The following is a 24,755-nucleotide window of genomic DNA, read 5'->3' as shown; positions in this document are numbered from 1 at the left end:
TAAACCTTGATTTATATATTTTTTTTAAAGGCAGCTATTTTAATTAGAGTTTACCAAAAATATTTACACAATAATAATAATAATAATTATTATTATCATTATTATTATAATATATATATATATATATATATATATATATATATATATATATATATATATATATATATATATATGTATGTATATATATATATATATATATATATATATATATATATATATATATGTATACTTTCAGTTTCTTCTTAAATTCTGCCACTTAAAATCAGTCACTTTTCAGGATTTAATGACGTTCTAGGTTGTGGTTCAGATTTCTGATGTCCCATATACAGCATGCTTCCACCCATTAATTCTCATGTATGTCTGTTTGTGATCTCTTCTGTTAAGCAGATGTCCTCAGTTTCAGCTACGGTGTTCACTGTAAAGGACAGAGGGATCAGTGTATATAATGCAGTGAGATGAGGAGTATTTATTACATAACTGCTGCCATAAACAAACCTCTGATTGGTTGCATTTCTGCAGCCTCCACGTGGCTTTGACTGGACTTTGAACAGCCAGCTGCTTTCAGATAGAAGTGAACAAATATGTTAAGCGAGAGTATAGATATTCCACTTCATTTTATAGCCATTTTGGTTATCCATACCTTTAGATTTAATAATTCCTATGACGATTGCTGCGAGTGCAGTGACTGTAATGACAGTGGCAGGAATCCACCACTGGTTGGCGCTCTTGGACAGCCTCTTTTCTGCGGGTCAGAAACAACTTGTATGACTTAAGATTAAAGTAGCCGAGTGAAAATTTCTACCTCAACCGATTATGATTCTATATCTAATACGAAAATAGACGCTCCTAAATTAGATTTTAGATATTGTTTTTCATTTCCTTCATAATCAAAATATTTCAAACTGATTTTTAAATAATATATCTTCTTTAATTAATTGTTCAATTATTTTATAGGTTTTTCCTGTGTCTCCAACATAGGATGAAATGTTAAGAAAAAAAAAAACATTTCCTTAACGATGTCATCATTCACGATGTCAGGATTTTTTTTTTGCTGATCCCTCGCTGTAATCTTTGACCGTGTCCTATGTAATAAGGTAAATTTAAACTTGTATAAATTTAAACTCTATGTGTAAATATAATTTTTTTTTAAATTCTTTTATTTTTCGACATTTTTATTTATTTATTTTGATCTGTTTTTCATTTATTGTAATAATAATGGATGTATTTTGTGTCAACTGGCTGGACCAGTTGGCATTTCTGTGTGGAATTTGCATGTACTCACCGTGTTAGTGTGAGTTTCCTCTGGGTGGTTAGAATAAACTACAGTAAATTGGCCGTAGTGTATGAGTGTGTATGGATGTTTCCCAGTACTGGGTTGCAGCTGGAAGGGCATCCGCTGTGTAAAACATATGCTGGATAAGTTGGCGGCTCATTCCGCTGTGGGGACCCCTGATGGGTAAAGAGACTAAGGCGAGGGAAAATGAATGAATGAATGATTCCATTTGTTATTTAGTTTGTTTGTCTCACTGTAAAAATGTATGAGATTTCTATCATTTTATAAAACAAGGACACTATTGTAAATGTATTGATCTTTATTTCAATCATGTCCATTGTGAAAATAATCTAATTATTATTATTATTATTAAATTATGCCCAAGCATGACCAGTGCACAGTTAAAGTCAGATATACTTTATATAACGAAAATATACTTCTAGCTAGCAGTACTGGTTTAGTTTTTGTGTACAAATTGGCATTGGTAATCAGAGTTCATGTGCATTATGCATAAATAAATACTGAAATAAATACAAAATAATAAATTATGCTAAAGTAAACACTGCTGTTTGTAAATAACATTTTAAAAATGACAAATGTAGCATTTATACAGATAATGAAACGGGTTATAGTCCAGTGCTTACTGATTTTGTCAGATGGTGTGAGGAGTCATATTTTCAGTTAAATGTATTAAAGACAAAAGCTATGATAATCTATTTTAAGAAGGCTGCTCACACACAGGTATACACTTCAATTAAACATCAGACTGTGGAAAGTGTGCAATCATACAAATACCTTGGCACAATTATTGACTCTAAACTCTCCTTTGATGAAAATTGTAAAGCAGTGTGTAAAAAGGGGCACCAGCGACTATTCTGTTTGAGAAAGTTAAACCTTTTCCATATTGATTGAAATACATGATGATTTTGTTTTACTATGCTTTTCTTGAATCTGTTTTATCTTTCACTTTGGTGTCATGGTTTGGGAATCTTTCTGTTAAGAATAAAAACACAATAAATCAGATAGTTAGGTGGTCCAGTAAGCTGACTGGGGTGTGTGGAGGAACCTAAAAAGAATTACTAATTCAATTTTAAGTGACACTGCTCATCATCCCCTACAGAGTTTCAGTTCCTCCCTTCTGGTCGCAGGTTTTTATGAAGCTGTAGAACTAGATGATACAAAAATAGTTTCACACCAGCAGCTATTAGACATTTAAATAAGACAGACTGAAGTAGAGTTGTTTCTGAGACTTGTATTTTGTACGTTTTAAAATAAAAAAAAAAATGCTGTATGGGGGGGGGGGGGGTGTTGTTGGCTAGACACTTGAAGAGATTATTTATTGATTCTTTATGTATAAATTTTTTTTGGAAGAGAGTGTTTTGTATGTTTATGTTTTTTGTCTTTATGTCCATTTGTGTGGCACTGCTATGAAATGGGGACTCTTGACTGCAAACCAAATCTACCTTCGGGTAAATAAAGTAACCTAATCTAACACCTGCCAACACTCCCATTTTTTCCTGGAGTTTCCCGTATTTCAGAGGTGTAGATTTAGCATGGTCTGAGCGGACGCATCCCCACCAATATCCACAGACTACTGAAATGTCCCCACTAATAATTTAATTTGCACTGTCAATATTAAAATAGACATGCAAAAAGGGTTAAATCACATTCTATTTTTATTAACACCTATATATGAGACATGTTTCATTTGCACTATGGCTAAAATAAACAGAAGTCTTTATTAAACTCTCTCTTTTTCATTTAATAAACATTCCTTTAAAATTATACTATTTAATTTAATAAATTCTATGAAGAGAGGATTAATTAATAATATATTTTAATAGCATTATTATTATATAATTTAGAGGGTATTATTATATAATTTGAGGGTTGAATTCACCAGTCCCACCAATGTTAGAAGCAAACCTACGCCCTTTTTTTAGACCCATCTCCCACCACCCTCCCGTTTTGTTGTCTATCCCGGAAAACTCCCGTATTTCACCCAACAACCCTCCTCTACCCCCCACTCCCTCAGTCTTCAGCTTTTTGGTACAGTCTGTAACACGCCCGGGCCGCCTGAAACCCGATCCATAGTACAGTTGAGCCGCTGAGACTGCAGCTCTGCACAAGACGTTTGGCCAGCGGAGAAATTAAAATGGTCGTGCCCAACTGAGTCTGGTTTCTCTCAAGGTTTTTTTTCTTCACTTTCGCCAATTAGTTAGGTTTTTTTCCCTCTCCGCTGTCGCCACTGGCTTGCATGGTTCAGGATCTGTAGAGCTGCGCATCGTTGGATTTGCTCTTCAGTGTTTGGACTCTCAGTAGTGATTATTAAACCACACTGAACTGAGCTAAACTGAACTGAACTTAAACACTACAAACTGAACTACACTGTTCCAATTTACTATGACCTTTTATGTGAAGCTGCTTTGACACAATCTACATTGTATAAGCGCTATACAAATAAAAGTGAATTGAATTGTATTGAATTGAACAGTTACTAACCCTGTTCTAAACAGTGTTATGCAGACACCTCACCTCCAAGTCTACTGGATTTTCATAGAGAAAAGTTGGCAGGTATGACCTAACCTAACCTATATGTCCAGTGGTAGTTTATAGATGTTCTCACCGGTCATTGGAATGATGTTGAGCCTAGTTTGGACCTGATGTTTAGTTTGTGGAGCAGAGATTATGCAGGTGTATGTCCCCATGTGCTCCATTCTGAGCGGGCTGTGGAGCCACAGTGATCCGTCTCCACCTGCACCCCCGGGGATCACCAGCCGCACCTTCTCCTGCCAAACACTGGAGCTCAGCTGTGTGAGACTGTCATAGGTGAAGAAGGTCGAGGACTTGTATTCTCTGGTGAAGGACCACGTCACTGTGAAGTTCTGCAGGCTCCATGGGGCCACACAAGGTATGATCAAGTCTTGACCTTCCACGCTGAATATTTCTGTTCAAATGAGAAAGTGGTTAAAGACACCTATAGTGAAAATCACGTTTTTAGTGTCGAATTTAGTTTGAAATGCTCAAAATTCCCATTCAATTGAAACATTGCTGGGGTGGCATGGTGGCTCAGTGGTTAGCACTGTTGCCTCACAGCAAGAAGGTCACTGGTTCAAGTTGTGGCTGGGCCAGTTGGCATTTCTGTGTGGGGTTTGCATGTTCACATGGGTTTTCTCCGGGTGCTCCGGTTTCCCCCACAGTCCACAGAACATGTGCTATAGTTAAACTGGATGATCTAAATTGGCTATAGTGTATGAGTGTGTGTGTAAATGTGAGAGTGTATGGGGGTTTCCTAGTACTAAATTGCAGCTGGAAGGGCATCCGCTGTGTAAAACCTATGTTGGAATAGTTAGCAGTTCATTCCGCTGTTGCGACCCCTGATAAATCAGAGACTAAGACAAAGGAAAATGAATGAATCAATGAAGGAAAAACTGGTTAAAGACCTCTGTAGTGAAAATCGTGTTCTTGGTGTCAAAAATGTAGTTTGAAAGCACTGTCATCTGAACCCGGGTGTGCACCAACTTTATAAACAAAACAGACAGAACAGACATCCTGCTTCAGAATTTTTTTATGAGCTTTTTTTCTAGTGTCCTTCAAGTTTTCTGTCTATCACATGACTGATACTATTACCCACAAAGCAAAATATATCTGGCCCGACTCTGGCCCACACAATCAGGTTTTGCTTGGCCTACATGCCGACGGCGATGACGTTTCACAAGGACACAAGAACGCAAGTACAGACAAGAACAGACAAGTACAGACATAAAACTAGAGTCAGTTGTTGTTTAATGTTATTGGTGATTCCCTAACATGACATTTAATCGTAAACTTGGCAAGCTGTTTTGAAGAATTTGCCCGAGCATACTTCCTGAGAGGTGTTTTAAAAATGGCTGCCAAATGAAATCACTTGCCTTAAAGCAGGAGTGACCAACCCTGTTCCTGGAGATCTACCTTCCTGCAGATTTCAGTTGCAACCGCTATCAAACACACCTGCTTGTTATTAGCAAGTGCTGTTCAGGTCCTAATTAGTTGTTTCAGGTGTGTTTGATTGGGGCTTGAGCTGAACTCTGCAGGTAGGTAGATCTCCAGAAACAGGGTTGAGCACCCCTGCCTTAAAGGGACTTTGGTAAAATCCAAATACTTTTATTTTCACACTGTAAAAACACAGGTATGTCTTTCTGAATATCAAAGATGAGACTTAAAGGACAAATTTAGTGACTCCAGGTGGAATTTAAAATGCCACCAAGATGTCATTGGAAAGGTCAGTTAGTTGGTGAAACACTATGATGCTCTCTGTGCCTCCTTGTGTGTGTTTAACTGTTTAGTGGTCGCTGATGGAAAGATTTGGTGATGCAATATCATGTAATAATAATAATAATAATAATAATGATGATGAAATGTGGTGTAAAACGTCCAGTGGTCTTTAAGCTAGCAGAGATCTGTGAGATCAAACCTTTCTCCTGCAGTGATGTCCTCCATGTCTGAGACCTGTAGAAGGATTGGATGAGGCAGATGTAGGTCAGGTCCTCCAGCTTCAGGAGTTTGCTCTCCACCGTGTACAGGCCTCGTGGGTCTGCAGTTTTGCGCGTGTAGGGGTGAAGGGCGTCCGGCTGAGCGATTGGCTCTGTGAACAGGGTTATACGGGGGGCAGGGTAGATGTTTCGGCTGGAGCATCTGACTTCCTCAAAGCCACTGAGACCTGTCGTCTCTAGACTCACTGAAGTGATAGGGGCTGGAAGGACAGAGTACATCTATTATTAGAAAATTTCTGTGGTAATGTTTACATTTATATTAATTTAACTTTTATTTTTTGTTTCTTTCTTATGCATAATACTAAGTTTATTTAATCTTTCTTGCTTGCATATTTATAATATACATCATTCATTCATTCTCTTCTCATTCATTAATTAATACATTCATTCTGTTCTCATTCATTCATTGATTCATTGATTCATTTTTTCTCATTCATTCATTCTCCTCATCCATTCTTTCATCCTTTTATTGACTGATTCATTCATTCATTCATTTTTCTTCATTCATTTTCTTCTCATTCATTAATTAAAACATTTATTCTCTTTTATTAATTCATTCTCTTCTCATACATTCATCCATCCATTCATTCATTCATTCTTTTTTATTCATTCTCTTTTCATTCATTCATCCATCCATCCATCCATCCATCCATCCATCCATCCATCCATCCATCCATCCATCCATTCTTTTTTATTCATTCTCTTTTCATTCATTCATCCATCCATCCATCCATCCATCCCTTCATTCTTTTTTTATTCATTCTCTACTCATTCATTCTCTTCTCATACATTTGTTAATTGACCGATTCATTCATTCATTCATTCATTCATTCATTCATTCATTCATTCATTCATTCTCTTCTCATTCATTAATTAATACATTCATTCTCTTTTATTCATTCATTCTCTTTTATTCATTCATTCTCTTCTCATTCATTAATTAATATATTCATTCTCTTTTATTCATTCACTCTTTTATTGATTCATTCTCCCATCATTAATTAATTAATACATTCATTCTCTTTTATTAATTAATTCTTTTTTCATTCATTCCTTCTCTTCTCATTCATTATTTTATTCATTCAATCTCTTATACATTTGTTGATTTCATTCTCTTCTCATTTTTTTCTCATTCGTTCATTCATGTATTATTATACATAATCCTAAATTGATATATTTAACCTTTCTTGCTTTCATATTTATAATTCATTCTCCCCATCATTAATTAATTAATACATTCATTCTCTTTTTTCATTCATTCTTTTATTCATTCAATCTCTTATACATTTGTTGATTTCATTCATTCATTCATTCATTCATTCATTCATTCTCTTCTCATTTTTTCTCATTCATTCATTCATTTGTTCATTCATTCATGTATTATTATACATAATCCTAAGTTGATATATTTAACCTTTCTTGCTTTCATATTTATAATTTTCTCCTCTAATTCTCTTCTCATTCATTCCTTTTTTTTCATTCGTTTGTTCATTCATTCATTCATTCGTTCATTCTCTTCTCATTTTTTCTCATTCATTAATTAATTCATTCATGTATTATTATACATAATCCTAAATTGATATATTTAACCTTTCTTGCTTTCATATTTATAAATTTCTCCTCTAATTCTCTTCTCATTCATTCGTTTGTTCGTTCATTCATTCATTCATTCATTCATTCATTCATTCATTCATTCTCTTCTCATTTATTCATTCTTTCTCTTTTCATTCATTCAATCAACAATAAAGTGTTTTTTTTTAATCAAATGATCATTTAAATATATATTATTTTTGCATTTCACATATAACATGGTCAGAGTTGACCAGAGATATCCCACCTTCCACCGTGACTATAATGATGTGCTTGCTGGTTTCTCGACTGCTCACCACACACCTGTACTTCCCTCTATCCTGCGGGCCACTTTTTGGCACATGAAGAGATGCATTACCAGAGGAGATCATATCAGTAAATAATGATGTCTTGCTGTTGTGTTGATCCGACAGCCCGCTCTCTAGTTTGTAAGTGTGGATCAGGACGTTTTGTTTGAACCAGTAGATTGTCTCACCTCCAACTGCTTCAAAGACACAGGGCAGGACACAGTCTTCTGAAAACGTGCAGGTCACATGAACATCTAGAAGAAATAAAATGTTCCTTATGCTAATCAGTAAAAAAAAAAAGAGTGATATCTTTAATTTAATTTGCCTTGCGAAATCTATGATTGCTTTGAAGGGTTTGGTTGTGTTTAAATCTGTACAAATCAGATATTTACGTGTCATATTTATGGGACGCTATGATCTGTTTCTTGATTGTTTGTTTGTGTCTTGTTTTAGGTGATCTGAGAACATCTTGTGATCTCTGAATTGACCTGAAACTATGTAGGTCGGAGGTCAGAAACAGGGCTGAAATGCTGGTTTCCTACTGTATGTGTCGATAGTCATCAGGTGATTAATCAGGCCAGTGTTTTGGCTGTCAGACTGTTTTTGTATTGAGTGCTTGCTCTGTTTTTACTAAACGAGTGCTGCATTTTTGCTCCCAGTACAGGAATAGATCAGTTAAGTATTGTTTTATAATAAAATAAGTCGAAGTATCGAAGTCGCGCCTTAATATAGTGACTTTAAGCCACATTTAAATCAGTTTATACCTAGAAAGATGTGCTACTTGTCTGATTTGATCACTGATGAACCACATTAAATAGAGGTTTAAATGGGGTGTAAAATATTTCCAGAAGCAGCTGATGTTCTAACTTCTGGCAATGTAAATGCTTACAGCAAGTCATTGAATTTGTCAGAAAAGAAGCCTACTGTTGTAATTCTTAAACATTACAGGATGTTTTGAAATGCAATAGACAGATGAGATTACTAAAATAGTGCAATTGGTTTCAAATGTCCAAATTCTCTTTCCAAATTCTGTCAACCCACAATATTCAACGTAGTTTTACGGCTTTCAACAAAAATGCTTTCTATTGTCTCCTATGTGTATTTTAAAGGGCTCATTTTCACTATATTAGACTCAAAAATAAGTGAAAACTTATCCACCTGCCTGTATAAGGTATTTGGGTGGGTGTATATACAGTAGGCTTTGATTTATTTAGACATCCCAAATTGACCAAAATTGGACCGTAGAAACAAATATACTCCAAGTGTAGTTGTGAATGTTTTGTTCATATTTTAACTATGCTTGAGTTGAAATAAACCCCAAGAGATTTAGAGTGTATTGTTAGTAATTTTGTTGAGTGTCTCTGTCATTTTCTAAAAGTAGTTAGGGTTTTAGTTATGCATCTGTTTACACTAAATGAAAACTAGAAAACATTAACTGTTTTAAAAGAGCTGTTAGATGTATTTTATTTCAGGTAAATGTTAAAATGATATTATGAGGAAAATGAAGCTATTTGAATATATTTTATTTGAAACAGCAAACAATGTTTATGGTTTTACTTTCATATATAAATAGACATATAAGGAAATATTCTAGAGAAGCTTTACTGCATTGTTGCTGTAAAAAAACAGGAGTTTACCTGGAGTTTTCCCATTTGTATCAGCAATAATCCACACCAATATTAAATAAGTCCAAGACTGTGCTGTTGTCATTGCTTTCTCTGATTTAAGGCTTGAACTATGGAGGAAAAATCAGGGAGCACATAAAGACACTCATTTCATTTCAAGCATTTGTCAACGTCAGTCTTTGTTTACCAGATATGTGATTGTTTTTAGCAACGTTAGCTTCAGCTGAAGGTCACCAGACATGTTCAAGTAAACTAAGAGAGTCAAGTTCAGCATTATTTTTGGATATTTGAATAGATGAAACATTATGATTTTAACAATATGATCTAATTTTTTTTTACATTTTTTAAAATATCCAATAATTTCATTGTCCTTAGCTTAATCTTTACACTGTCTTTATCTTTATTCTTCTTTTTTAAGTGAGATGATTAAACATCTGAAGGCAGAATTTCTAATTGACATTAAATTTAACAAAACAATTGCTAATCACAATACAGTATATACTGAAAAAAGCTATATTTTAAACTCAGAAATGGTTACTAAATTTCATTAATAATTTCAATGGAGTAAAATAACATATAGAAAATTAAAAAAAGAATTAATCTTGACCTTTGTGAAACTTACTGTCGTATTTCTCATGTTTACAACATTAGATTTTGTTTTTACAGTGAGCACATTTAATTCTTATAAGAATTTATTACATTATAATAATAAAACTTATAATAAAGCTTTAAATAAGTGTTATTTGCACTTAAATTAAGTGTTTATGTGTTGTGATCAATATGAAGGCAGACTCACGTGTGTGTTTTGACTTCAGATGGAAGTCTCTTCTCTGACGGCGATCTAGATTGTGACTCGACTGACTAGTTTATTTTAGAATACACACTCCTGTATCAGCATAGGCCTGCTACAGTTTGTGGGTGGAGCCAAAAACACTTTTATAAACATAAACATTTTTATAAACATTTTAATAATGTTTTAAGAACAATATTCATGTAAGAGTAAAATTCTTTAAGTAAAAAAAATATATAGGACTAATTTAAATTAAATTGATATATTTTTAGTAGACTTTTATATATTTTCATTAACTATGGATTGACTTTGATGAATTGTTTATTTCATTGTATTTGCATTTTTTTATTGGTTTAGTGTAGACTTATGTTAAATATTATTCATTTATTTATATATCTGAGGTGAACTGGACATTTTATTTTGAAAATAAGTATTTTTTGCCCAACAAGGCTGCATTTATTTGATCAGGAGTAAACGAATAACAGTTATGTAGTGAAATATAATTTTGATATTTTGAATAAATATAAATAAATACATTTTCTGTGATGGGAAAGCTACATTTTCAGCATCACAACTCCTGTTTTTAATGTCACATTGCCTCCAGAATGCCTTTATTCATAAATTCCGAATATTATTAATAAGCAATATTATTATCAATGAAAATGACAGAGTTGTGTAAAAGAACATTTATTCGGGATCTATTTGTCTTCGTTTTAACAAAATAAAGCTATATTTCTTGGGAAAAGCTGAAAATAAAGCAACATTTCTTGGGAAAAGCTGAAAATAAATTTCTTGGAACATACATTATTAAATTATTTTATTAAAAAAAACATATACATTCCATATCTAGTATACACTGCCTGACAAATGTTGTCGATCCCTGTTGTAAGATTAACAGATAATATTTTGACTTCTAGTTGATCATTTTGAAAAGTGTCAGAGGGTAGATTTTTCAGATGAATCATCTGTTGAACTTCATCCCAATCATCACAAATACTGCAGAAGACCTATTGGAACCAGCATGGACCCAAGATTCTCACAGAAACCATTCAAGTTTGGTGAAGGGAAAATCATGGTTTGAGTGCAGTCCTCCAAGCTCATGGGAGTCCTACACAATATTGATTCTTTTTCCACTGCACCATGACTTTATATTCTATCCTGTACATTATTTCTGCTATGTGACAAGACTTTTGTCTAAGCAAAGTCAGACCTTACTGTCGTAAATGAGTAATTGAAATTTTATTATAGTTCAAATAAGTGTAATCTAGAGGCCTTTGCCTTTCATATAAACCACTTCTGATACCAAATGATCAACTAGAAGTCAAGGTATTATGTGTTGTTTCTAAAACCTGGATAGGCGACAAGACTTTTGTCAGGTAGTGTATATATTCCCATAATAGCCATATTTGTTGGTTTACAATGTGGCCTAAAATGTGTCAATACAATTTTTTATATATAAAAAGACCTTAATTTAGTAATACCATGGTAACTTTTGCACAAAAATGTAAATTATCGCACCTAAAAAGAAGTTGCTGATCAGACTCCAAAGAAAGAAAAAAATAGAATGACTTTCTGTTCACCTAAAGCAATATGTATTTTAATACATGTATATTATGTAGTTTTTAAGTATGTGCGTCTTGAGCGCATGTATGATCCTATTGTGTCTTTTTATACATTTTATTTTAAGTAATTTAGCACTTTTTATATAGAGACAAAATGATTGTTGCACTGAAATAGAACAAGCACTTTTTACATTTCATTGTAATTGTGACAACGATAATAAAGATCTTTTCTGTTCTATTACTTTATAAAGTAAAATATTAATTATTTAATACATTAACTTGATTTGAATGCTTTATAGGGGTTAAAATATATATATATTTTTTTATTTCTGGATGCCATAAGAATAGTTTTATTATTATTAGAATTACTGATCTCTCTCTCTCTCTCTCTCTCTCTCTCTCTCTCTCTCTCTCTCTCTCTCTCTCTCTCTCTCTCTCTCTCTCTCTCTCTCTCTCTCTCTCTCTCTCTCTCTCTCTCTCTCCATACTTGATTTGTTGTCAAAGTCCTCTTGTGAAACATTTAGGTATACAGTAAAAGTCAATGCATATACAATATCTGTGATGATCTGTGGCTCGCCTCCTGCGCTGATCAAGCTGTAATCCACCAGATTAGGCAATCCACTGGGATTACTGGACACAAGCGAGTCAGCGATTGGTTTATGATTTTTTTTTTCTTCCCTCCTTTGTATCTGTCCATCCGGCACTCCTGCCATCCCTCCCTTCCCCCCTCCAGGCATGCTTCTGTAATGTAATTGATTGTGTTAATATGATTTGATTGGTTAGCCCCCTCAGCTTTTCATAATAATAACTAATGATGGAATGTGCCTGAAACTGGAGCAGATCATCAGGTGATGCCTGACCGGCTGTTCAGCAAAACACATGGGGTGGTTCAACTAGGTCTGCTGTGATATAAAAATAATTAAAACTTCTTTATATATTCCCAGATGTAAGTTGTTTTTTAAATATAAGTATAATCACGTCAATTTACGTCACTCTGACATTTACATCTCTTATTTAATCGTTTTCTGTAGGTGCAGCGGATGAAGTGTATGGATGTGAATTAACAGGTATGACGTTTATCTTCACCAGGGACTGATGTGGAAATCCCGATTAGAGATGGTCCCGTCCCACTGTGTAGGTTAAAGGAAGATCCAGCAGCTACGGATAAGAGGATTTGAGAGGAATTAATGTCATTCTTTTATTACTGTAAGAATAAATTCCTATTGATTTATGTTTGGGTGACAAAGCAGCAGCATCGTGTCGGGACGTGCTGGAACACACACTCCATGGATGCTGAATACATGCTGTAGGACTAACTAGATTTCAGATTTACTGTACTGAACATCGGCGGAGGTCATCAGGACTGCCGGATTGTCTCCCTGAGCCTCTTGGCTGGGGTTTGCTTGGGATGGCCAGGATCCAGGAGTTGTCCCGCCTTGGAGAAAGAGAGCCAGAAGAAGTGTTTTATCCCAGTATCTGGTCATGAAGCTGGTCCTGCTGACGCTCAGGCTGCTGTGCCTTGCTTGTTTCTGGCCCGTCGCCTTGGTCAACAACCACTACCTCAACCGGAAGAAAAACAAAGATATTTATTTAGTTGATCATGCCAAACACAGATTCAGAGGGTAAGTAGTGCTGAACTCTTTTGCATGTTTTGTGTGTACCTAAAGGACTTTTTGTGGGTTGGAAAGTTTCAAAGGATGCTTTGTGAAACCTTTATTTGAGAGTGTTCGCCATTCAAAAGTTTAGGGTTAAGAGTTTTAAAAGAAAATAACAGTTTTAGCAAGGATGCATTAAAATAGGCAGGCAAAAATGATAAACATGAGCGCAATGCTTTTTCAAAAGGCTGTAGTTAATAAAAAAATGTCACTTTATAAAGAATATAAAGACTTGAGCTTCTCATGCTTAGATTTTTTTGTCTTGTTTCTTTGCCAAATTTCATAAATTTCTTAAATCAAGAAGCATTTTGTTAAGCAAAACATATTGTCCAGTGTTAATTTCGTTGACACAAACTTTTCGTCATAATTTTCGTGACAAGTTTCCATCAACGTAAATGAGGTAAAAACGAATAAAAAATTAAGTGACGATGATGACAACTATAACAAAATATACTGACATTTTCGTTGACTAATAAAAATGAGACGAGAATGTGATTGAGGGATGTGTTTTAGTAATATCCAATCAAAGTAAATCTAATTTAATGGCTTGAAACTGTTCAACAGACTGATTATAAAGACTAGTAGTTTACCACGTTAAAATAAAGCATTTGCTAAATAATTGCACAATCCTTCATTTTCAGATGGCTGCTTTTCGTACATGTGGATTGATTGTTGACACATAATTTGACATATTACTTATGATATAACTAAACAATGCATATCTTATTTTTTTGGTCTTCAGTGTAAAAGCTTTATTTCATATTTTAATAAGACTGTTGTATTTAATTTTAAGTTAGAATGTTTTGTATAATAAATGTTTAAAATATTTTTGTTTATATTATGTTTATAATATTTTCAAATATATTTTAGTCAATTAAATCTAGAGTAGATTTAGTCGACTAAATCGTATTAAATTTAGTTGACTAAAATGATTTTGAAGACTAACATATGACTAAATCTAAATCAAAAACTGCGGGCAAAATTAACACGGATATTGTCTTGTTTTAAGAAATAATAAGTGAGTATTTCCTTAAAACAAGTAAAATAATCTGCCAATGGGGTAAGTAAAACAGTCAAAAGGAAAAAATAAGATTATTTTGCTTAGCCCATTGGCAGATTATTTTGCTTGTTTTAAGAAAAAACTCACTTGATTTTAGCATATTATTGCTTAAAACAAGACAGTATGTTTGCTTGTCCACAAAATGCTTTCTGGTTACCTGGACTAACAACACAAAAAAATCTAAGTAAGAAACACATTTTGGCAGTGTGATATGTTACTTAAAATAAAATTTAAATAATAATGCTAATTACATCATTGTATAGAATTGTGATACATTTAAAGTACTAATTTGGTAACAAATTTGTAAAAAAAATTATAATAAAAATCATTTGAAAAAAAAAAAGTTAATTTGAAAATTCTTTGTAGTTTCTTTTCCACTTACAATTTATGCTGTGTAATATAGTTACTATTTACATAGTTATAGTAAAAAGATAATTGTTCTGCAAGCTACTACTGACATTTCTCATAGGTTTCAAATAAATGTGCTGTCATTTTAAAGCATAAAAATGACTTTTGTCCACAATAATAAAAGGTGCTATGCTTTCAGATGTTTAGAATCATTTTTAGACTACCAATACATTTTCTTTGTTAAATTCAGAACAGTTAGAAAGCATTTTCTGAAAACAAATGAAAACCTTCATTATTTTGACCAATTGCCATTCTAAAAAAACAAATCTAATTTTCTTCCATATATATATATATATATATATATATATATACTATATATATATATATATATATATATAAATATATATATATGCATATATATTATTTATTCATTTTCCTTTGGCTTAGTCCCAATATTCATCACGGGTCATCACAGCGGAATGAACCGCCTACTTATTCAGCATATGTTTACACAGCGGATGCCCTTCCAGCTGCCAACCCATCACTGCAAAACACCCATACGCACTCACATTCACACAACATAAACTACGGAGAATTTAGTTTATTTAATTCATATATAACGCATGGTTTTTGGATTGTGGGGGAAACCCGAGCACCTGGACGAAACCCCATGCGAACATGGGAGAACATACAAACCTCCACACAGAACTGCCAACTGACCCAGCTGGGACTCGAACCAGCGACAGTTTTTCTGTGAGGAGACAGTGCTAACCACTGAGCCACTGTGTGGTATAATATGTTACTGTTTAATTTTATTTTCAGAAAATATGAACATGTGGGTGTTTTTACTTGTAATGAACCTAATGTTGATTAGGTTATTTTTAAAAAAAAATATGCACTACAGGGATTAAATATTACATCAATTTGCCAGAATGGTTCACTGAGTGAACAGATGGGTGGTAATTAAGAAAGAGTAAATAAGGGTTTAATTAGAAGGGGAGACACCAACACCAGGTTTGAAGGTTTTCTGTCTCATTTAGTCTGGCTTTTGACAGCAAAATAATGTTTCTTTGGGTCATTTCTGATATTTGTGACTGTCAATCAGCACTTTACATTAAGCTGGAAGATAGTCAGTGTTACTTTGGTATCACTGCTATAGTTTTTAAATTAGATTTGATGTATTTTTATTTGCACTGCTGGTATTATTTTTTATTCATTCATTTATTCATTCATTCATTTTATTTTATATTAAAGTTTACTGGAAATGCTTTTTACTTTCCCTTTGAGTTAACAATGATGAGAAATGAGATCATCTATAGCATAAGGAATGGCAGAGAGGTATGTGTTTCAAAATAGCTATGTGCATAATTCATTACATATGAACATGCTAGACAAAGTTTAACAACCAGAACATGTTCATAACCTGCATATATTAAACTTTAGTTTTGTAAACATTGTTTACAATAACATTTGTATATTCTTACTTATAGCGTAAAGAGTTAGTTCACCCTAAAAATTAAAACTGTTATTAATTACTCACCCTCATGTCGTTCCAACCCGCTAATACTTTCGTTCATCTTTAGAACACAAATTAAGATATTTTAGATTAAATCTGAGAGTTCCCTCATCCTCCATAGACTCCCCATTATTCAGTTGTTCAGTCAGAATATTATCTGCATGTTCAGGGGTGCCGCTGACCTGTATGGGCCCTGTGACATTTCGTGGGGGGTTCTCATTGACGAAAGGATGAAAGTGAAGAGTGGGGGAGCTGGGCAGATTGCGGACAAAAGTGAATAGGGGGGTGGGGTGTTCTGCTGGGAACCTAGTAGTATCTCTGGGGACCCCAAAATGGCGTGGCCCATTAGAATCGTCCTAACTTTACCCCCTAGCGATGCCCCTGTGCAATTTGCAATCTGTCGTGCTGCTGACATATACTTGGAATACGCCTCCTCATGAACATGCACCCTATACTGACACTGAGGAAAAGACACCATTGAATAAAGATGTTATTTTTAGTTTATGTGAGGATGGGTGACGCTTGGTGGTGGAAAGTTAGATACTAAGGGCCCACGTCCTTTTGGGGTCCCCAGAGATACTATAGGTCCCTCCCCCTTGCATTTTCGTCCGCATCAAACCCACCCCCCACTCTTCACTTTCATCATATTAGGGGCCCAGCAGAGCCCCCCCCCCCCCCCCCCCCCCCCCATCCAGCTCTTCATTTTCGTCCGTGACAACCCGTCCCATACCCCTCTTCACTTTCATCCATGAAACCCCACCACCATTTCTCACTTTTGTCTGCAACAATGTCCCCACCCACCCCACCTCCCTCTCTTAACTTTGGTCCGCGAAAACCTCATCATTTCTCACTTTTGTACACGATAACTACCCATTCCCTCCACCCCACGCTCTTCGCTTTCGTCCACAACACCCCATAAACCCCCCACCGCTGGTCTTCAATTTAGTCTTCAACACCCACAACGTGTTGTCATAGGATCCATACTGGCCAGCACGTTGTGTGTTGTTAGAAATATTCTAGTAACTTCATAATATCCAACTGAACCACTGAAGACACATGGAGTGTTTTGACAATGTTTTTTAGACTTGGGACTAGTCGGGACCATTCCTGCCTACGAAGGGTCAGAGACCTCTCAGATTTCATGTAAAATAGGAATCTAAAACATCCACAGATCATTGAATTGCTTCCATGGTGGGTTTTTTTCGACATGAGTAATAAGACGTGCTTGAAATTTGCTGTTGCTGGTTGTATGTAATTACAGCATAATGAGTTTCACACTATCTCAGGAGTGCCCATATTCTTTCATCCTGTAATTAAAACCATCTCGGTGCCATCATCTGGGTTTTCCTGTCATAGTGGAGGATGGAAAGCGGCCAAACGTTTTTTTTTTTGGCAGTGAAATCAGGCCTGCAGAGTTCCTAAAAAGCCTTTTCACAGTGCCAGCCAGGTTTTCCAAGTACTGTTTTTGGTATGCGTCATTGAACTGCATATGTATCAAATTCTCATCATTATGGATTTGATGCATCTGCGCTCTCATTTTTTAGTTTTTAAAATATGGATTTCGATATTGATCAAACTCTGTGTTTTTTAATAAGCACAGCAATGTACAGCAGTTTCACCCAATGCATTGAGCGACTGTTGTCCATTGTTTTGTATTTGTTAGCATGATTACATAATGAGTTCATCGCGTATTCATTAGTTAGAGGTTTCATTTAGTGATTGCACTTCAGTGTGCAATTAACTTCGCCATGTAATGAGCACAGCGTGATTGACAGTATATTTGGGCTTTCAATTAAAGCATGCAGAGGGAAAGGATATGTTAGGGGAAATATTGTAAATCTATGAGCGTCCTTCATTAGCCACTGCTGCGTTTTTGGCATATTCCATGTCTTATCATTCTCTAAAAGCGGGGAGGCCTCTGAACCCCTTCCAAACCATAGATCATTTTAACAACTTGGCACACAAATATAGTTGTGTAACAAGCTGCTCCTTGTAAATCATTCCTCTAATGGCGGGGTAATTATTTCCCTCGTTCACATGCTGGAGCACTGAAGCAGATGTTTGGTGGGTAACATCTTCACATGGAAGCAAAACATCAAAGGCTCATTAAAAATAATACTGGTGAATTTTTTCCAAGATTAATATTACATTGTTTATTGCACATTTTCTGGTGGCTTCATAGTAAAACGACAAGTGAGCGATGCTAAAAAGGAATAAAATTGTGAAATTTTTATATTTTGCTGAAAGATTTTAAAATAAATAATGCTAATGTTAAAATAAAGAAAATGATTCATATAAAAAGTGCATTAAAGGTACATTTTCTGAAGGAGCCATTTTATTTATTTATTTTTTAGATTTCATAGTGCATGAAAAATGTATTAAGCATAATTTAGCAAATCATTTGTCATTCTTTGGCTAAGAAATCGATCCTAAAACGTATTATTGATACAAACCCGATTCCAAAAAACACTGTACATATTGTAAATAGAAAAAGGAATGCAATAATTTACAAATCTCTTAAACTTTTATATATATATTTTTACATTAGAATATAAATAACATTGCTGAACATTGCTGAAGATAACAATAGATAACAATAGATAGATAAAAATGCTGAAAATGAGAAATTGTACAATTTCAGGCCACATGTTAGCTCATTTTGGATTTCAAGACTCATTCCAAAAAAGTTGGGACAGGTAGCAATAACAGGTTTGAAAAGTCAAATGTACATATCAACAGTTGCTTGACCAATTTTCACAGTGGCAGCGTTTCTTAGTGGTCAAGATGGTCAGAGGATCACCAATTTCCCCAATTCTGCAACAAAAAGTAGTGGAGCAATATCAGAAATGAGTTTCTCAGGGAAACATTGCAAAGAGTTTGAAGTTATCACCATCTACAGTGCATATCATCCAAAGATTTAGAGAATCTGGAACAATCTCTGTGCGTAAAGGCCAAGGCCGGAAAACTATACTGGATGCCCGTGATCTTCGGACACTAAGACGGCACTACACCACAAACAGGAATGCTATCATAATGGAAATCACAATATGGGCTCAGGACTACTTCCAGAAACCATTGTCGGTGAACACAATCCACCGTGCTATTCGCCGTTGCCAGCTAAATGTCTATAGGTCATAAAAGAAGCCAAATTTGAACATGATCTAGAAGCGCAGGTGTTTTCTCTGGGCCAAGGCTCATTTAAAAAGTGGAAAACTGTTCTGTGGTCAGACGAATCAAAATTTGATGTTCTTTTTGGAAAACTGAAGCACCATGTCATTTGGACTAAAGAGGACAGGGACAACCCAAGTTGTAATCAGTGCTCAATTCAGAAGCCTGCATCTCTGATGGTATGGGGTTGCATGAGTGCGTGTGGCATGGGCAGCTTACACATCTGGAAAGGCACCATCAATGCTGAAAGGTATAATTAGAACTAGATATATATTCTAGAACTACATATGCTCCCATTCAGATGTAGTCTCTTTCAGGGAAGACCTTGCATTTTCCAACATGACAATGCCAGACCGCATACTGCATCAATTACAACTTCATGGATGCGTAGATGGAGCATCCAGGTACTGAAATGGCCAGCCTGCACTCCAGAACTTTCACCTATAGAAAACATTTAGAGCATCATAAAGAGTAATATGCGACAAAGAAGACCTAAGACAGTTAAGCACCTTGTCTCCTTAGTCCCAAGACGTTTGCAGACTGTTGTAAAAAGAAGAGGAGATGCCTCACAGTGGTAAACATGGTCTTCCTAATTTTTTTTAAATGTGTCCATGCTATGAAATGTAAAATCAACTTATTCTTCCCATAAAATGATACATTTTTCACAGTTGAAACATTTGACATGTCATCTATGTTATATACTGAATAAAATATTGAAATTTGGAACTTCCACATCATTGCATTCAGATTTTATTTACAATTTGTAGAGTGTCCCAACTTTTTTGGACTCGGCTTTGTAGTTTTAGAAAATTGTGGCCACCTTATGCTAATTTGTTCCCTATTTTTATGTAACTGCAAAGGACTTAATTATTACGATATTTCCAAGGTTCAGTAAAATGAAGTACCAATTGTTCTATGCCCAATTTTCCTTAAACAAAAACAAATTAGTAAATTGCGCTGACATATTTTTAAGTCATGGTAACGCATTGACAAGCTAACAATTTTTGGTTCTCTGAGCAAAACTTCTAACATTCTGTTGGCTAGCCAGGAATCTTTTCTGTATGTGAATGGAATGTTCCTGCAACTTTTTGTTCCCTAAAAATAACTAAATAGGGACCATATACAGTTGAAGTCAGAATTATTAGCCCCTGCGATTCTTTTTAAAATTTTTCCCAAATGATGTTTAACAGAGCAAGGAAATTTTCACAGTATGTCTGATAATATTTTTTCTTCTGGAGAAAGTCTTATTTGTTTTATTTCGGCTAGGATAAAATCAGTTTTAAATTTTTTAAAAAACATTTTAAGGTCAAAATTATTAGCCCCTTTATGCTATATTTGTTTTCGATAGTCTACAGAACAAACCATTATTATACAATAGCTTGCCTAATTACCCTAACCTGCCTAGTTAACCTAATTAACCTAGTTAAGCCTTTAAATGTCACTTTAAGCTGTATAGAAGTGTCTTGAAAAATATCTAGTCAAATATTATTTTACTGTCATCATGACAAAGATAAAATAAATCAGTTATTAGAAATGAGTTATTAAAACTATTATGTTTAGAAATGTGTTGAAGAAATCTTCTCTCCATTAAACAGAAATTCAGGAAAAAAATAAAAAGGGGGCCTAATAATTCTGACTTCAACTGTATGAATGTTAAATAGATAGTTCATCCAAAAATTGTGTCATTGTTTACACAAAATCTATTTAAGTTATTTTTTTCTGTTGATCACAAAAGAAGGTATTTTGAAGAATGCTGGTAGCGGGAACCCATTGAAAACCCATTCAAAAATACTATGAAAGGCAATGGGGTACAGCTACCAACATTCTTCAAAATATCTTTGGTAACGCTTTATTTGAAGGGGCGTTCATAAGACATGAAATCTTTATAATGTGAATGAGATTTTATGCATGCTAATAACAACCCCTATTAAGCATCATTCACTCAGTTATGACATTTAAATTGCAAAGATGGCATTGTATTTTATGACAACTTGATACAAACAAATACATCACAACCTGAAGCTATATATTTGTTCAATAGTCTACAGAACAAACTATCGTTATACAATATCTTGCCTAATTGCCCTAACCTGCCTAGTTAACCTAATTAACCTAGTTAAGCCTTTAAATGTCACTTTAAGCTGTAAAGAAGTGTCTTGAAAAATATCTAGTCTAATAATATTTACTGTCATCATGGCAAAGATCAAATAAATCAGTTATTAAAACTAGAAATATAGAAATATGTTGAAAAAAATCTTCTCTCCGTTAAACAGAAACTGGGGAACAAAATAAACAGGAGGGCTAATAATTCAGGGGGTGGGGGGGTGGTGGTTGAATTTTGACTTCAACTGTATGTGTAACAATGCCCTGTGCATTTTTCTAATGAGCCTTTTCTCCTCATTCTTCCAGACGAATTGACTACAAGTTAAAGCGAAAGGACAGCACCAAGTCCCTCCTCATCAAAACTGAACAGCTGCTAAGAATCGAAGACCATGACTTTGCCATGAGGCCTGCATTTGGAGGTTAGGCTACGTTGTTGGTTTTGCTCCAGTTATTATCCTGAAAATCACATTTAGAGTGTTCTTTTTAATAAACCTGATTAGAAACGGACTGTTCCATTTTGCTGTGTCAGAGAGCAAAGGGAGACAGGCTATACCATCTCTCTATTTAGGACAAAACAGCCAGGGGTGCCTTTGGCGGGGTGAGTGTGGTGCTACTTTCAAACATGACCCAGATTGTGTAAAACACACATTAGACAATGTGTGTCACAATGGGTGTTGAGCACACAGATGCGCTTTGGTGGACGGTAATCTGGATTACATCCCAAGCCTGTTAAAACAGATGCAAGATGTCACTCGGAGATCATTTCAGCTCATATTTGAACACTTAGCCATGCTTAGAATATAAGAATGCCATTACATATAATTAGAATTATTCTGAAAACATATCAATATCCAAATGTCCAAATAAATTTGATTAAAATTAAATATTTTTTTCTACCCACAAAAGTAGGAATAAGTATGTTAAGGTATGCATAATATCTTAATATTTATATATATATATATGGTAATGACATTTTTAAAGTTTTAGTACTTAACAGCTTTAAAAGGGTTATATGAAGAGTTCAGATGCAAAAATTGATGCTAAAAAATGTTTATGTTGAGTTATTTCATTTTAAAAACAATGAAAAGAACATATTCTTTGCCATAAACATGACATTACTGAACCCACACACTGCAGCCTGATAAAAATGCTCATTTTTGAAGAAAATTTCAGACAGACTTTAGAGGTTTTTGCATTTAAACTCTTCGTAAAAACCTGTCTGGTCTTTTCCAACACCTAAATAATAATAAAAAAATAAACAAATAAACAAACACAACCAAATAAAATAATAAAAATAAATAATAATGATAATAAACCGATACACTCTAAAAATATAAATAAATTAAAGTTTTACTGTTTAAGTTTTGTGTTTTTACTGTTAAACTTTTATCCTTTTGAATTTCATGCTTTTTATTGTTCCTAATTTTAAACAATGTTTTGTGTAAGAAATAATCTACATATGTTAAAGTAAATCTGTAAAATATCACAAAAAGAATTGACAGTTCATTACCCGATTTTATTTATTTATTTATTTATTTATTATGCAACTAATGTTTTTAATTTACATCTTGTCAAATTTTAAGTTTATTATTAAGGACACTTCTTTTTATTAGGACCTTCAATAATAAAACCTGTCGGACTCTTCCAATATTAATATATATAAATAAAATATAAAAAATAAATAACAATAATAGTAATATTAATACAAATAAGTAAGCACAACCAAATAAAATAGTAAAAATAAATAATAAAAAGCCCAAATTCATTCTAAAAAATATTTATTAATTACAAGTTTTATGTATATTTATGCTTTCAAATTGCATTATCTTATGTTTTTTTGTTGTTGTAATTTTAGACAATATTTTGTGGACGAAATATTCTAAATATGTTAAAGTAAATCTGTAAAATTTCACAAAAAGAACTACAGTTCATCCCCCGATTTTTGTGCCTTTTTTATTATGCAACAAATGTTTTTAATTTACATTTTGTCAGATTTGAAGTTAATTATTAAGGACACTTCTTTTTATTAGGACCTTCAATAATAAAACCTGTCTGACTCTTTTAATGTTTAGATATTATTATTAAAAATAATAATAATCACAACAACCAAATAAAATAGTACAAATAAATAGTAATAAAAATCAATACACTCTAAAAACATAAATTACTTACCAGTTTTTGTATATTTATGCTTTCAAAGTGCATTATAGGTTATTTTTAGCCATTTGAAACAATATTTTGTGTAAGAAATTTACATATGCAGAAGGAAATCTGTAAAATATCACAAAAATAACTGACAGTTCATTATTCAATTTTTTTTGTGTCATTATTTATTATGCAACTAATGTCAGATTTGAAGTTTATTATTAAGCACACTTCTTTTTATTAGGACCTTCAGTAATAAAACCAGTCTGGTCTTTTCCAACACTTAATTAATATTAACAAAATATAAATATAAAATGATAATAAAAATAAATGTATACAACCAAATAAATTTGTAAAACAAATAAAATAACCCATACAGTCTAAAAATATCAGTAAATGAACAGTTTTATGTATATGTATTTGTTATGTTTAGTCAATTGAAATGATATTTTGTGTAAGAAATAATCTACATATGCAGAAGGAAATCTGTAAAATATCACAGTTCATAACCTGATTTTTTTGTGCCATTTTTAATATGCAACTAATGTTTGTTTTTACATTTTTGTTAGATTTGAAGTTTATTATTAAGCACATAATAATAATAGTAATAATAATAATAATAATAATATAAATAATAAAACCTGTCTGGTCTTTTTCAACACTTAAATAATATTAACAAAATATAAATCTAAACTGAAAATGTATAATAATAAAAATAAATTAATACAGCCAAATAAATGTGTAAAAAAATAAAAATAAATAACCCATACACTCTAAATATATTAGTGAATTAAGTTTTATGTATATGTATGCTTTCAAAAATATATATAATAATATAAATAATATATAAATAATATAAATAATATATATATATATATATATATATATATATATATATATATATATATATATATATATATATATATATATATATATATATATATATATATATATATATATATATTTTTTTTTTTTTTTTTTTTTATATTTTTTTTTTATATTTTTTTAAGAAATAATCTGCATGTGCAGAGGGAAATCTGTAAAATATTACAAAAATAATTGGCAGATCATTACCCATTTGTGTGCCATTTTTAATAAAAT

At 33.3% G+C, this 24,755-nt stretch overlaps 2 protein-coding genes across 2 annotated transcripts in view; one reads left to right on the top strand and one right to left on the bottom strand.

The window, feature by feature from the left end:
- Nucleotides 1-336: 336 nt before the first annotated feature.
- Nucleotides 337-9,392, bottom strand: hhla2b.1 (HERV-H LTR-associating 2b, tandem duplicate 1). Its single transcript, XM_056450138.1, has 7 exons — nt 9,320-9,392; nt 7,643-7,936; nt 5,727-6,005; nt 3,900-4,220; nt 641-742; nt 496-555; nt 337-415 (listed from the first exon to the last, which is right to left on the bottom strand). The coding sequence occupies exons 1-7, from the start codon at nt 9,390-9,392 to the stop codon at nt 351-353; spliced, it is 1,194 nt and encodes a 397-aa protein (XP_056306113.1). The 3' UTR covers nt 337-350.
- A 3,545-nt stretch (nt 9,393-12,937) lies between these two features.
- LOC130218176 (gamma-aminobutyric acid receptor subunit rho-3) overlaps nt 12,938-24,755 on the top strand; it is a 24,221-nt gene continuing 12,403 nt past the window's right edge. The window contains exons 1-2 of the mRNA XM_056450264.1: nt 12,938-13,281; nt 21,816-21,928. Of these exons, the coding sequence (XP_056306239.1) occupies nt 13,142-13,281; nt 21,816-21,928 (253 nt within the window). The 5' untranslated portion in view covers nt 12,938-13,141. The remainder of the gene's footprint in view (nt 13,282-21,815; nt 21,929-24,755) is intronic.

The sequence above is a fragment of the Danio aesculapii genome, chromosome 24 (genome assembly GCF_903798145.1).
Source record: "Danio aesculapii chromosome 24, fDanAes4.1, whole genome shotgun sequence".
In the NCBI taxonomy this organism is placed as follows: domain Eukaryota; kingdom Metazoa; phylum Chordata; class Actinopteri; order Cypriniformes; family Danionidae; genus Danio; species Danio aesculapii.
This window is presented reverse-complemented; position numbering and strand designations above follow the sequence as displayed.

Bases quoted from the DNA above. Each gene is read 5' to 3' on its own strand.
- hhla2b.1 (XM_056450138.1), bottom strand. From the start codon at position 9,392: ATGACAACAGCACAGTCTTGGACTTATTTAATATTGGTGTGGATTATT. The intron at 6,006-7,642 runs GTGGGATATCTC...CTGTCCTTCCAG, and splicing joins CATTATAGTCACGGTGGAAG to CCCCTATCACTTCAGTGAGT. The intron at 743-3,899 runs GTGAGAACATCT...TCTGACCCGCAG, and splicing joins CAACATCATTCCAATGACCG to AAAAGAGGCTGTCCAAGAGC.